This window comes from Phodopus roborovskii, unplaced genomic scaffold, assembly GCF_943737965.1.
Source record: "Phodopus roborovskii unplaced genomic scaffold, PHOROB, whole genome shotgun sequence".
NCBI classification, from domain to species: Eukaryota; Metazoa; Chordata; class Mammalia; order Rodentia; family Cricetidae; genus Phodopus; species Phodopus roborovskii.
Genome location: NW_026126636.1, coordinates 7266530 through 7281430, shown reverse-complemented (window position 1 = coordinate 7281430; position 14901 = coordinate 7266530). Strand labels below are relative to the sequence as shown.

General features: G+C 52.3%; 1 protein-coding gene across 4 annotated transcripts; it reads left to right on the top strand.

The window, feature by feature from the left end:
- Window positions 1-720: 720 nt before the first annotated feature.
- On the top strand, window positions 721-14901 carry Prx (periaxin). 4 transcript variants are annotated; one of them, XM_051207333.1, is made up of 6 exons: window positions 721-768; window positions 854-952; window positions 1041-1166; window positions 5196-5352; window positions 10173-10369; window positions 10969-14901. In XM_051207333.1, the coding sequence occupies exons 3-6, from the start codon at window positions 1140-1142 to the stop codon at window positions 14698-14700; spliced, it is 4113 nt and encodes a 1370-aa protein (XP_051063290.1). In that variant the 5' UTR covers window positions 721-768; window positions 854-952; window positions 1041-1139; the 3' UTR covers window positions 14701-14901. The 4 variants fall into 4 exon arrangements, with proteins under 4 accessions (XP_051063290.1, XP_051063289.1, XP_051063288.1 ...); XM_051207332.1 differs by lacking the exons at window positions 721-768; window positions 854-952 and having other exon boundaries at window positions 1046-1166; window positions 10969-12114; window positions 12442-14901; XM_051207331.1 differs by lacking the exons at window positions 721-768; window positions 854-952 and having other exon boundaries at window positions 1046-1166; window positions 10969-12114; window positions 12364-14901.

The window sequence follows — 14901 nt, the reverse complement described above, 5'->3', positions numbered from 1 at the left end:
CCAGTGTCATATGCTCAGTATTTGGAGGCTTAAAATGGGAGGATAGGGAGTTCAAGGTCATCCTCAGCTACAAAGAGAATTTGTGGCTAACAAGTACTGAGACCCGGTCTCAAAACTCAAAGCAAGCTGGGCAGTGGTGGCACTCACCTTTAATCCCCGGGAGGCAGAGGCTTGTTAGGAGCAGCTTTCTCACCAGCCTGAGAGAGCTCCGGGGTCTCCCACCCCAGACCTAGCTCACTCAGGTCACACCCGCACCTGTCCCCACCCCAATGGGCGTGGCCAGGGTGAATATCTCACTACAGAGCCCCCCCCCCCCCCCCCCCCCCCCCGCAGATATCTGAGTTTGAGGTCTACAGAGTGAGTTCCAGGACAGCCAGGGCTACACAGAGAAACCCGGTCTCAAAAGACAGAAAAGACAAACAAAAACCTGAAAGCGAGGGCTGGGAATGTAGCCCTACTGGTAGAATGGTTGCCTTGGATGCACAGAGCTCTAGAATTGACTCCATAGCAGGGAATAAATCAGACACGGTGGGATTACAAGTATGTGTTACCAGGCCCGGCTCTGCATTCTTTGGGACAGCATCTCACTATGTCTCTCAGGCTGGCCTGGAACTAACTATATGGCATCTGTGGACAGAGAATTGCCAGAATGGGCACCGGGTCAGGCTCCCAGGAAGCCACCGGGGCATAGGGAGTAATACGGCAGTGTATGTTGTCTTCCTAGAGCCCCGGACCCAGGAAGCCCAGGGAGCTGGAGGTGACCCTCAGGTGAGTGCTGGCTGGTACCACACACCCTTCTCGGTCTTCCCCGGGCCTGTCTGGTGTCCCATGGTCCCTTGTCTCTCCTTGGCAGGCAGCAAGACCTCCAAGGAAGCCTGAAATCCCTGCTCACAGCTGTGCGTCTCCTGGAGCCGGGCTTCTGTTAGGAGAAAAGACCAGCGCCCAGGAAGCGGTGAGGGGCTGCCCGATGTCACCCTAGCTCTGACCCCACCTCTCCCCACGATCCCTCCGTACCTCAAGCCTCTATCTTGTACCCCCAGGCTCAGCGGCAGCTGCTCCATGAGGAGCTGAAGCTGGTCCTACAGCAGAAGGAGGAAAGGAAACAGGAGCCCGAGGGCCAGGCGACTCTCCGCAGAGCTATGGAGTCCAGAAGTCGTAGTGCTGAGGTGGGTATTCACTGGCCGGGATGGCAAGGGGACACGTTCTGGCTTCTCTGGGCTTCAGTATCCCCACCTGTAAGCTGGAAACAGTAAATGTGAAGGAGGAAATTAACACATGGGAAACGCTCCGCATAGTGTAGGGCATCCAGATAGGTGTGGTGGCTTTTATGCCTGTTAGCTTAGCTTCTAAATTCAAGGTCAGCCTGGGCTGCAGAGCTGAGATCCTGCCTCAAAAACAAACACGAAAACCAACCAAGCAAACAAACAAAAACCCTCACAGCAGCTGAGTAGCTGATGGTGAGTTCCAGGCTTGGAGGCACAGGTCTGTCATTCTGGCATTTGGAAGGATGAAATCAGGAGGATCTCAAGTTCAAGGTCAGCCTGGGCAACTTTGGAAGACTGTCTCAAAAAGGTAAAAAAGTGTCACTTGGCAGTAGAGTACCCCAATTCTCATGAGGCCCTGGGGTCAGTCCTCGGCACAGATGATGATGATGATATCCAGCAGAGGGGCCAGCTAGATGGCTCAGTGGGTACAGGTGCCTGCTGCCAAGCCTGACAACCCAAGTTCAATCTCTGGGAGCTACATGATAGAAGGAAAGACACAGTTCCTAAAATTGATTCCTTTGAATCACACACACACGCGCGCGCGCACACACACACACACACACACACACACACACACACACACGAATGTAAATAAAACTTTTAAAAGGGCCAGCCAATGGTGGTCCACACTTTTAATCCTAGCATGAAGGAGGCAGAGGCAGGTGGATCTCTGTGAGTTTGAGGCCAACTTGGTCTACAGAGTTCCAGGACACACGATCCAAAAGCAATACAGGAAAACCCTATCTCAAAAAACAAAACAACCCCCCAAACCCAAAACAAACAAACAACAAAACACTTTTAAGAGGAACCCAGGAGGCTGGAGAGATGGCTCAGTGGTTAAGAGTACTGGCTGCTTTTCCAGAGGATGTTTCCATGTCCAGCACCCACTCAGGGCCTCACAAACATTTGTAACTCTTGTCTGTCCTGGGAAGATGACACATTCCTCTGACCTCCACTGACACCAAGGGGTGTGGCGCACAAACAAACATGCAGGCAAAACCCCAATGGACATAAAATCTTCTTTGTTCATTCTTGCTTTGCCCCCTCCCACCCAAATCTTTTCAAATTAAATGAGAAAATGGCTGGGCACAGTGGCCCAGGCCTCCTAGCACTTGAGAGGCAGAAGCTGGTGGATCTCTGTGAGTTCAAGACCCTTGTGGTATTCATATTGAGTTTCAGGACAGCCAGAGCCTCAAGACCTTGTCTTGTAAACAAAACAAAACAAACAACTCAACAGAAATATTTCATCAGAAGAGACTAGTATAACCAACCAGGCATGGGTGTGTGCTTGTAATCCCGGCATGTGTACTCAAGAGGCTGAGGCAGGAGGACTACTATGAGTTAGAGACCAACCTGGACTACAGAGTAAGACCCTGAGTCAAAATATCCCCCTCCAAAGAAGAGGTGGGGAAGTATAGGGTCAGTGTCAAGGACTTGGGGTCCACAGGGGCAAATCCAGTCCTACCCTGCTTCTGCTGTGCAGCCCTGGGCAGGTGACCTAACCTCTAACCTCTTTGAGCCCCTGCTTCCCCACTGGTGAGATGGGACAGTGGCCCCCACCTCTGGGGATTTTGAGGATTTACTTTTTGGCCATCTGCACAGTCTGGTGCCAAGGGAAACCCTCAGTGCTGTCATTGCTTTTCAATTAAATGTTAGCGTTTTAACCCCTTCTCCTAGGTAGGCACCAGGCTGGGCGGCTCTACTTACGAAGGAGCCTCATGCAGGCTGAGGGTGACAGGCAAGGGAGTCGTTGCTTATAGAGCCCTGGGAGCAATACCTAAGAACAAGGCTTGGCTGTTTAATATGCTGTGTGGTGTTCGGCAAGTTACTTTAACTTTCTAGACTTCACTGCCTTCTTCCCAAAAAGCATGGGGAGGGTGTTCAGAGGGGAGTGGAAGGACCATGCTATGCTGTTCCCAGAATCCCATTCCAAGTCTTCTTGTGTTCCATATTGCCCTACCCTAGTTCCTCAAGGCCACTGCAGTAGCGCATGTAGTCTAGACCCGTTTTTCCCTCTCCATGCTCTGGGATGGGCGCCAACGCTGGGTGGTCTCAATGCCTTGCACTGGCCCCTTCCATCCAGGCTCTTTCATAACTGGAGGCCCTTCCTTATTACCCAACTTTGCAGTAGAGCAGTAGGGCCCAGAAAGTGCATGACACTCTCCCAGATGCACACAACAAAGTGGCTTCCTAGACAGAATCAGACTTCGCTCGCTTCTCCTTCTGGGGAGCAGATGTGAACCCTCTAGTGTGTTTCAGAACCAGGGCCAGCAAATACCACAAATGCCACTTCTGCTTTGGCCATCATTCATTACCCACGCACCCCCCCTTCCCTGGATTCCCTCTCCTGGGGGAGTTCTGCATAGCTCAGAGTTAGAAAGTTCACAGCAGTATTCTCACACATATTTAAACCCACAGGGGGCAAGACCCCATTCTTCCATCCTGCATGGCTGAAGGCTGCCTCCCTTTCCCAGAAGCATGCCCTTGTTCTGTATTGCACTGCTATCGAGTATTTCATATGGTTTTGTATTGGGAACAGAACCCAGAATTTTGTGCATGTAGCCATGGCCTCTACCACTGGGTTGGGTAATTCCCTAGGCTACTTATACAGTTATTAAAGCCTCACCTTGTCTTTAGAATATGATTATGGATACCCAAGTTGGCATTCTTGTCTTATGCCTTTAATCCCAGGGTTTGGGCGGTTGAGGTTGGACTGCCTTGGGTTCCACCTCAGACCAGGCCAAATTAATCTTTTAGGAAAGGGCAGAGGTGATCTTGGTGGGCACACCTGTAGTCAACATGGGATGGAGGCAGGCAGATCATGGCGACCGAAAGATCAGCCTGGTGTATGTAGCGTTTCAGGCCAGCCAGATCCTCACAAGACCCTGCCATAAACAAAGAAATAAACAAATAAACAAATAAGAAGGAGACAGGTCAGGGGACCTGAGCTCAGTTTCCAGCATCCACGCTGGACTGCTCACAACTAATTGATCGCGGCTCCCGCTATAGAGGATTCCAAGCCTTCCTTCAGCTGTCATAGGAACCCATATGCTTATGCACTTTGCACACACGTGCGCGCGCACACACACACGTCTTTAAAAAGGTCAGGCATTGGGGCTGGAGAGATGGCTCAGTGATTAAGTGCAGCTGCTCTTTCAAAAGTCCTGAGTTCAATTCCCAGCAACTGCATGGTGGTTTGCAACCATCTGTAATGAGATCCGGTGCCCTCTTCTGGCCTGCAGGGATACATGCAGGCAGAACACTATACATAATAAATAAGTCTAAAAAAAAAAAAAAAAAAAAAAAAAAAAAAAGGAAAAAACTTAAAAACAAAAAGATCGGGCATTGACAGGTGTGGTGACATACATCTTTAACGCCAGCACTTGGGAGGCAGAGGCAGGTAGATCTCTGAGTTCAAGGCCAGCCTGATCTACAAATAGAGTTCCAGGATGTCCAAGGCTTCACACAAAGAAACCCTGTCTCAAAAAACCAAAAGGTCAGGCATGGTGTATACATCTTTAATTCCAGCACTCGAAGGTGCATCTCTGTGAGTTCAAGGCCAGCCTGGTCTACATAACGTGTTCAAGGCAGATCTGTGCTACATGAGTCCTGCCTCAAAATGAAGGAGGGAAGGAAGAAAGGAGGGAAGGAAGAAAGGAAGAGGGAGGGAGGATAAGCTTCAAAGATGCCTCTTAGGCACTCCTAGTCCCGCCCTCCAAGAGGCCCCATCCCATGATCTAGCCCTGTCCACCCACCCCCTCCTCTTCCAAACCCGTCCCTTGCCCCTCCAGACCCCGATCCTCCGTGGGAGCGAGTGGGAGGGTAGAGCAGTTCAACCGCTCCTCGGGTCCTAGAGAAGGAGCACGATGGCGAGCTTTGGGCGAGTTGCTGTCCTGGAGTACCATGGCGACCCCTCGCCTCCCACTGCAGGAGCTGAGACGATCCGAGTTGGTGGAGATTATCGTGGAGACCGAGGCGCAGACCGGAGTCAGCGGCATCAACGTAGCGGGTGGCGGCAAAGAAGGAATCTTCGTCCGCGAGCTTCGCGAGGATTCACCTGCAGCCAGGAGCCTCAGCTTGCAGGAAGGTGGGCGTGGCCCGAGTGTGGAGAGGCGGAGCGGCTCTGGAGGGGCGGAGTTAAGAAGCTGCCCTGGAGGCGGGAACTGGGGGCGTGGCCTGGAGAGGTGCTTTGCGGAGGCGGAGTTAGGAATTTGCTTCGGGTGGGCGGGGGGCCTGGCGAGGGCGTGACGAGGGAGGGGCGGAGCCTGGGGGCGTGGTGGGCACTGGGCTGACCTGAGTAGGTGTGCTTAGGTGTGCCTGGAGTCCTGGCAGATATTCAACTGAACCTATTTGCCAGGAGGCGGGGTTAAGGGGCCCGGGTGAGGCTTTCCTTGTTCTTTTCCTGAATCTAGCTCCTCGAGCATGCCAAGCAAGCTCTAGCACTGAATTACATCTCATTCACTGTTTGGGGGGGGGGAGCTCGGGAAATTGAGTCAGGGTCGTATGGAGCCCAGGTCCACTTTGAACTGACTGTGCAGCTGACTTGATTCTATCTCCCAAACAGCTAGAATTACAGGCATGTACCACCATGGCCAGATTTCAAACTCTTTTTAAATTTTTTGAGAGTCTGAGTTGCCCAGCTGGCCTTGAACTTCCTGTGTAACTCTGGCTGGCCTTGAACTTGAAAAATAATTATTTTATTTATATGGATATTTTGCCTCCAAGTACATTGGTGTGCCTTGTAGCTGCTGTACCTCCCGAGGCCAGAAGAGGGCGAAGGATCCCCTGTGAACCGCCAAGTGGGTGCCAGGGCAAACAAGGAGCAGAGAGCACACTCTTAACACTGTTTTTTTGTTTCGGTTTTTTTGTGTTTGTTTGTTGGGTTTTTTTGTTTTTGTTTTTTTTTTTTTGTTTGGTTTGTTTTTTAAGACTGGGTTTTTCTGTGTAACAGCCCTGGATGCCCTGGAACTTGCTTTGTAGAACAGGCTGGCCTTGAACTCACAGAGATATGCCTCCCAAGTGCTGGGATTAACCGGGTGAGCCACCACCGCTGGAGAGCACTCTTAACCACTTAGCCTTCTTGCTAGCCGCCATTGGCCTGGAACTTCTCATCCTTCTGCCTCAGCCTCTGGTGTAGCTTGGGTGACAGGCCTGAGTGACCATGCCCAGCCGGCACTGTGATTATTTAAGGCCAGTTCATTGTCTATGTTGGACTCCCAGAACGCTCGTGATATTTTTGTGTCTCCATATTTTCATCTCTAAATGGGAATAATTAGCACTGACCTCATGAGGTTATTATGTAGCTCAAATGAGTCAGGTTTTGAAAACAGCACACAGCTAAGTGTTACACAGCAAGTGCTATGTAAGCGATAATTAACTTGTTACTGGGACAGGAGAATGGGGTGGAGTTAACTTGAGGTGGAAAGAAGAGCTTAATTAAATAATTAAATGAAAGATGTTTTAAGACATATGGATAGAGCTGGTTTGACTTACGTGTTGCACATAACAATTTTTTCTTTTTTAATTATCTTTCATAACAATTTCTCTTTTTTAATTAATTATTTTTAAAATGTATGTGTTTATTTTTGTCGTACTTGGGATGGAGCCCAGGATCTTTGGGCTTGCTAGACTAGTGCTTTGTGACTGAACTGTGCTCCCAACCTCTCAGTAGTGGATTCTAGGCAAGCTTTCCAACAATGAAATACATCTCTGCTCCATGGGAGTTATTTACTAAGCATCCTATTGCTCTGGCTACAATGGCGATCAAAACAGAGCTAGGTTCCTGTATCTAAGGAGCTTATAATATAATTCGGAAACACAAGTGAGAAGATCAGAGGAAGGGCAATTTTGAAGAGCACGTAAGAACTGCAACTTTTATTCTGTGGTTTAAGCAGAAGAGAAGCTGGGATGCATCTTGTCGAGCTGCTTCATTCACCGTGGTCTGATTGTATGAGGCAGCATTGGGAGCAAGATCACCAGCAGGACATCTCTGCAATGAGATGATGGTGCTCAGGCCACGGATGGGCTTGTTGGGAGTGAAAAGGATTTGGATCCAGGATATCCAGGATCTAGGTGTGGTGTGTGATGGAGAGGGAGGTTTCAAGGATATTCCTGGGGGGTCACTTTGAGGTGAGGCTGTAGCTCGGTGGGTAGAGCATTTGGCTAGCATGGATGAGGCCCTAGGTTTCAGCCCCAGAACTCCCCAGGAGTTTTTACCTGAGTATGGAGTACCTGCTGATACCTGTTTGAAGACGGACGAGGTGTAGGTGTTTTTGTTTGTTCTAAAACACAAGGACAATTTTATTTCATACTGGGAGAAAAACACCAAAGGTTTTTTTTTTTGTTTGTTTGTTTGTTTGTTTTTGTTTGTTTTTCAAGACACGGTTTCTCAGTGTAGCCTTAGCTGTCCTGGAACTCACTCTGTAGACCAGGCTGGCCTCGAACTCACAGAGATGCACCTGCCTCTGCCTCCCCCGTGCTGGGACTAAAGGAGTGCGCCAGCAGTGCTGGGCAAGCTGTATGTTTTAGCAGTTGCTGAGAGGAGGGAGCAGAAGAGCGAAAGAAAGCCAGTCCTTTTACGTTTGAGTCCAGGGAAGCAATGGAGGTTAATAAGCGGCCACGTGGCTAAAGGGGTCTGGGAGCCTCAGAGAAAGAGCAAGAAAACATTGCCAGGGAAAACATGCTCAGGCCCCGAACATCATCCAAACAAAAGAGAAAGGAACAGAAAGAGAAGTTGCCAGGTTCCCAAGTGCTGCAGGATGGAAGATCCAAAATGCTTCGCCTTAGCTGTTTCTTTTTTTTTTTTTTTTTTTTTTTTTTTTTTTTTTTTGTTTTTGAGACAGGGTTTCTCTGTAGCTTTGCAGCCTGTCCTGGAACTCGCTCTGTAAACCAGGCTGGCCTCAAACTCACAGAGATCTGCCTGCCTCTGCCAGGATTAAAAGCGTGCACCATCTGGTTTTATTTTTTGAGACAGTCTCCCTGTGTTATCCAGGCTAGCCTTAGATTCAAGATTCTCCTGCCCCAGCCTCCCAAGGGTCACTGGGATGACATTCATGCATCATCAGACCCATCAGAGCTGTCTCTTGCATGCCCAGCTGGAGGAGTGGGGGGGGGCAGCTGGATAGACCAGCCACACTTCACATTTGTGAATTCTGTATCTGAGAGTGTAGCCAATTAGAGACTGAAAAGATTTGGGGGGGGGCATACTGAGCATGTCTGGACGTTTTTGTTATTATCCCCTAAACAACACAGCAGAGAGGCTAGAGGTGGCCCTGCAGTTAAGAGCATTTGCTGAGAGCCTGGGTTCAGTACCCTGCACTCACAGAGTGGTTCACAATGGTTCCTTACAACTCTTTCTAGGGGTCACATGGCCTCCTCTGGCCTCTGTGCTGTCTACTCATACACATAAAGTAAGAAGGAATAAATCTTAAAAAAAAAAAAAAAACCAAAGGAACAAGTATTTTTTTAGCATTTACACTGTATCAGACATAATCTGGAGCTGTGCCTGGTTACCCCCCCCACCACCTATCGGCAGGAGCATCTTCAGTTCAAGACTAACCCAGACCACATAGGGAGACTTTGTTTCAAAAACCAAAACCAAACTATTTAGGAGTCTGAGGCAGGAGAATAGAAATGTAAAGGTCTATTCAGGCAACTTAGTAACATCCTGCCTGGAAAACAGTAAAAAAGAGGACTAGGGTTGTGGCTCAGTGGTCGCAGGCTTGCCTAGAGGCCACACATAAGGTCCCAGGGAGTGGCTCAGGGGTAGGACATAGTCCAGCATGCATAAGGCCCTGGGTTTGGTCTCCACTACCACTGAGGCTGGAGAGATGGCTCTGCATTTAGGAGCACCGGTTACTCTTCCAGAGGACCTTGTTTCTTCTTTCCCTTTTTCTTTTGAGGCAGGGTTTCTCTGGGTAACCCTTACTGCCCTGAAACTAGCCCTGTAGACCAGCTTGGCCTTAGAGCTCTGCTTGTCTTTGCCTCCTGAGTGCTAGGATCAAAGATGTGAGCCACCACGCCAGCGCTGCTGTTGCTTTTTATTTTTAAACAATCGTGCTAACTTGTCCAGGCCGGCCTTGAACTTGTGGTCCTCCTACTTGAGTCTCCAGTAGTTGGGAGCACAAGCCTGCGCCATCAGGCCTGCCGCTCTGAGATTCTGATGTCAATGTCCCTACAGTTTTGTGATCTGCATAGAGAAGGCAAAATGTTCTAGGATTCTTTTAGTTACAGCAGCTGTCCAGGCCTTCCACATTGGTGCTCTTCCATGATTAAATTTTTCAAGACACTTCTTTAACCCTAGCACCTGGGAAGCAGAGACAGGTGGATCTCTGCTAATTTGAGGCTAGCATGTCTAGACAAAGAACATTCCAGATCTGAATCGTCTGTCAGTGTGTCTTTTGTATGTATGTGTGGTATTGGAGATTGAACCCAGGATATCCTTCACGCTAGGCATACATGTTGTATGGCAGAGCTACATCTCTAGTTCCGTTACTGCCATATAGCCGGGAGTGGATGACATTCCTGTAATCTTAGCACTTGAGGAGGAGGCAGAATGATCAGGGGTTTAAGATCATCCTCTGCTATATAATAAACTGAACTACACGAAACCCCTGCTGGCGCTCATGAATGTTACTTTCTGACGGATGGATGTTACTGTCTGAATGATGAGGATGAAATAAGAGGATGGAGGCGACCATAAGTGGCCTGAGAGGATTGGTTCAATCTGGAAAGGGGAGTAGCTAAAACCAATGGAACCAGTTTCATTCCTAGAACCTTTACCTCTGAGGTTTCCTCTCGTGAGCCAGAGGCCCAGATCAGCCGGGTAGACTGCTAGGAAGTGGGCGTGCCCCAGTGTGGGTGGAGCCAGGAGAACTCACTCCCCGCCCACCTCCGCCTTGCTTGCAGGGGATCAGCTGCTGAGTGCTCGCGTGTTCTTTGAGAACTTCAAGTATGAGGACGCACTTCGCCTGCTGCAATGCGCTGAGCCCTACAAGGTCTCCTTCTGCCTGAAGCGCACTGTGCCCACGGGGGACCTGGCGCTGCGGCCTGGGACGGTGTCTGGCTACGAGATGAAGGGCCCGCGGGCCAAAGTGGCCAAGCTGGTACGCGTGCTTAGCCCGGTCCCGGCCCAGGCCTGTCCCAGCGACCCGGTCTCTGCGTCGTAAAAACCCTACTCCCTGCCATCGTGGCCCAGTTTGTCCCTTTGTCTTATCACTAACCCAACACTAATACACCCTCTGCCCCTTGTTCGCTGTTTATAAACTCCGCCCCCCTGGGGGGAGAGGGAGAAGGATGCACCAATCAAAAGGTGTCTGTCACCCATTCCCCCCCCCCCCACCATGGGAACCAGGCTTCCTCCTGGAAGACCAGATTCTAGCCTAAGGGCTGTTGGGTTACTGAGTGACCCAAGTTTCTTTTCCTCTTTGAGTCTGTGTTTCCTCATCTCTACAATGAGGACGTGGGGGGGGGGATCCTGAATAGGGGCCACCCCTGTCCATTCACAGTGAGATTCTAAATGACAGTCATTGCCTTCCTGGGGGTGAAGTGGCAGGCAGGAAGGTGGATGGTGTTTTGGGGGAGACTCTACCCCAGTACATCCCCAGCCTGGTGTAATACTAGGTGGGATTTACCTTTTCTGTCCACTCCCAGTCTCCCACTGTCCCACAGCCTCCTCTCCCCTGCCTCTCTCCTCTTTCCTCAGAACATCCAGAGTCTGTCCCCTGTGAAGAAGAAGAAGATGGTGCCAGGGGCCCTGGGGACCCCTACAGATTTGGCCCCTGTTGACGTCGAGTTCTCCCTTCCCAAGTTCTCCCGACTGCGTCGGGGTCTCAAAGCCGAGGCTGCCAAGGGACCTGTCCAGGCTGCCCCTGCCCGTCGACGTCTCCAGCTGCCTCGGCTACGTGTCCGAGAAGTGGCCGAAGAGGCCCAGGTAGCCCGAATGGCGGCTGCTGCTCCTCCCCCGAGGAAGGCAAAGGCAGAGGCCGAGGTGGCCACGGGAGTTGGGTTCACAGCCCCTCAGCTAGAGCTAGTTGGGCCTCGGCTGCCAAGTGCTGAGGTGGGTGTCCCTCAGGTGTCAGCTCCCAAGGGGACCCCGTCAACAGAGGCAGCCAGCGGCTTTGCCCTTCACCTGCCAACCCTTGGGCTAGGAGCCCCAGCTGTACCAGATGTGGAACCCCCAGCTGTAGGAATCCAGGTTCCACAAGTAGAGCTCCCCACCTTGCCCTCGCTTCCCACACTTCCATGCCTGGACACCCAGGAAGGGGCTGCAGTGGTCAAAGTCCCCACCCTGGACGTGGCAGCACCTTCTGTGGGGGTGGACCTGGCTTTGCCAGGTGCAGAGGTGGAAGCCCCTGGAGAGGTACCTGAGGTGGCCCTGAAGATGCCCCGCCTCAGTTTCCCCCGCTTTGGGGTTCGAGGGAAGGAAGCTACTGAAGCCAAGGTAGTCAAGGGCAGCCCTGAGGTCAAAGCAAAGGGTCCCAGACTTCGAATGCCCACCTTTGGGCTTTCTCTCCTGGAGCCCCGGCCCTCTGGCCCTGAAGCTGTCCCTGAGAGCAAGCTGAAGCTACCCACCCTCAAGATGCCCTCTTTTGGCATTGGTGTGGCTGGGCCTGAGGTCAAGGCACCCAAAGGGCCTGAAGTGAAGCTCCCTAAGGTTCCAGATGTCAAACTCCCAAAAGTGCCCGAGGCAGGCATTCCAGATGTGCGACTCCCGGAGGTACAGCTGCCCAAAATGTCAGAGATGAAGCTTCCAAAGATCCCAGAGATGGCCGTACTGGACGTTCACCTTCCGGAGGTACAGCTACCCAAAGTCCCTGAGATGAAAGTCCCAGAGATGAAGCTCCCAAAGGTGCCTGAGATGGCCGTGCCTGATGTACACCTTCCAGATGTACAGCTCCCGAAAGTTCCAGAAATGAAGCTCCCAGAAATGAAACTCCCAAAGGTGCCTGAGATGGCCATGCCTGATGTACGACTCCCGGAAGTCCAGCTGCCCAAAGTGTCAGAGATGAAGCTCCCTAAGATGCCCGAGATGGCTGTACCCGATGTTCGACTTCCAGAAGTCCAGCTGCCCAAAGTGTCAGAGATGAAGCTCCCTAAGATGCCCGAGATGGCTGTACCCGATGTTCGACTTCCAGAAGTCCAGCTGCCCAAAGTGTCAGAGATGAAGCTCCCTAAGATGCCCGAGATGGCTGTACCCGATGTTCGACTTCCAGAAGTCCAGCTGCCCAAAGTGCCAGAGATTAAAGTGCCTGATATGAAACTTCCAGAAATGAAGCTTCCGGAAATAAAACTCCCCAAAGTGCCCGAGATGGCCGTGCCTGATGTCCACCTCCCAGAACTGCAGCTGCCTAAAGTGTCAGACGTTCGACTGCCTGAGATTCAAGTGTCACAGGTCCCAGAGGTGCGTCTGCCCAAGGTGCCAGAGATGAAGCTGTCCGCAGTTCCTGAGGTGCAGAGAAGAGCAGCAGCCGGGGTGGAGCAGGCAGAAGGGACTGAGTTTAGTTTCAAGTTGCCCAAGGTGACAATGCCCAAGTTTGGGAAGGTGGGCAAGCCCAGTGAGACAGTGACTGAGGTTCCAGGAAAACTCACGACACTTCCCTGTCTGCAGCCAGAGGTGGGCAGTGAGGTGGCCCGAGTTGGGGTCCCCTCCCTCTCTCTGCCCTCTGTGGAGCTTGACTTGCCTGGGGCCCTGGGCCTAGGAGGACAAGTCCAAGAAGCCCCCTCAGGCAAAGTGGAGAAGCCAGAGGGCCCCAGGGCGGGAGCAGGTGTTGGAGAGGTTGGCTTCCGGGTGCCCTCTGTGGAGATTGTTACTCCACAGTTGCCCACCGTTGAAGCTGAGAAAGAGCAGCTAGAGATGGTAGAAATGAAAGTCAAACCCACTTCCAAGTTCTCTCTGCCTAAATTTGGACTTTCGGGGTCCAAAGTGGTCAAGGCAGAGGTGGAGGGGTCTGGGCGAGCCACCAAGCTGAAGGTATCCAAGTTTGCTATCTCGCTCCCCAAAGCTCGAGCGGGGACCGAAGCCGGAGCCAAGGGCACCGGGGAAGCAGGGCTGCTGCCTGCCCTGGACCTGTCCATCCCACAGCTCAGCCTGGATGCTCATCTGCCCTCGGGCAAAGTGGAGGCCGCAGGGGCTGACAGCAAGCCCAAGGGGCCCAGGTTTGCTCTGCCCAAGTTTGGGGTGAAAGGCCGGGACTCTGAAGCCGAAGTACTAGTTGCGGGGGAGGCTGAGCTTGAGGGAAAGGGCCGGGGCTGGGATGGGAAGGTGAGAGTACCAAAGCTGAAGATACCTTCTTTTGGGCTGTCCCGAGGGAAAGACGTAGACGTTGAGGATGGACGGGTTAGCCCTGGGGAGAAACTGGGGGCCATAGCCGGGCAGCTTAAGATCCCCGAGGTGGAATTGGTCACACCAGGAGCTCAGGAGGCAGAGGAGGTCGCCAATGGAGTGAAAGCGGCAGGCCTGAAGGTGTCCACCACTGGGCAGGTGGTTGCAGAGGGCCAGGCGGGGGTGGTGAGGGCGCCCACACTGGGCATCTCACTGCCCCAGGTGGAACTGACCAGCTTCCGGGAGACAGGCATTGACATGATAGCCCCTTCTGCAGAGGGCACAGCAGGCTCTAGGGTCCAGGTGCCACAGGTGACACTGGAGCTGCCTGGAACCCAGGTGGCAGGTGGTGATCTGTTAGTGGGTGAAGGCATCTTCAAGATGCCCACAGTGACGGTGCCCCAGCTAGAGCTGGATGTGGGGTTGAGCCATGAAGCCCAGGCTGGTGTCACAGCCAAGAATGAGGGCGGATTGAAGCTGAAGTTGCCCACGCTGGGGGCAGGGGGCAGAGGAGAGGGTACTGAGCATCAGGACCCCGGGGCACAGCGTACCTTCCAGCTCTCGTTGCCTGACGTGGAACTCACTTCCCCAGTGAGCACCCACGCTGAGTACCAAGTGGTCGAAGGTGATGGGGATGCGGGACACAAACTCAAGGTTCGGCTGCCCCTGTTTGGTCTGGTGAAGGCTAAGGAAGGAACAGAAGCTGGAGAAAAGGCTAAAAGTCCGAAGCTCAGGCTGCCCAGAGTGGGCTTCAGCCAAAGTGAGTCGGTCTCTGGAGAAGGCTCTCCGAGCCCTGAGGAGGAGGAAGAGGGTAGTGCAGAAGGGGCTTCCGGTCGCCGTGGTCGGGTCAGGGTCCGATTGCCTCGTGTAGGTTTGGCTTCCCCTTCTAAAGTGTCTAAGGGGCAAGAAGGTGAGGCAACCTCCAAGTCCCCAGTTGGGGAGAAGTCACCCAAATTCCGCTTTCCCAGAGTGTCGTTAAGCCCCAAGGCCCGGAGTGGGAGTAGGGACAGGGAAGAAGGTGGATTCAGGGTCCGACTGCCCAGTGTGGGGTTTTCTGAAACAGCAGCTCCAGGCTCCACAAGGGTGGAGGGGACGCAGGCTGCTGCCCTCTGAAGCCCTGGACAGATGTGGATTCCTCTCTTGCCTTCCCATCCCCCAGTCCAACCCCACCCCCATTCTGTGTGACATTACTACTAGCACTAATCTTCAGAGGGCTCGGAGGTGGGCATCTGACTCAGCCAGGAGCCAGTGGCCCGTGCCATCTCGTTAGCAGAAGTGCCTGTATATCATGCCAAACTATGTGAATAAAATAAT

What these genes read in the sequence shown, in the direction of transcription:
- Prx (XM_051207333.1), top strand. Translation starts at nt 1,140, where the DNA reads ATGGAGTCCAGAAGTCGTAGTGCTGAG. An exon ending in GAGCCTCAGCTTGCAGGAAG is followed by an intron (nt 5,353 to 10,172) that starts GTGGGCGTGGCC and finishes CCTTGCTTGCAG; the next exon opens with GGGATCAGCTGCTGAGTGCT. An exon ending in GGGCCAAAGTGGCCAAGCTG is followed by an intron (nt 10,370 to 10,968) that starts GTACGCGTGCTT and finishes CTCTTTCCTCAG; the next exon opens with AACATCCAGAGTCTGTCCCC.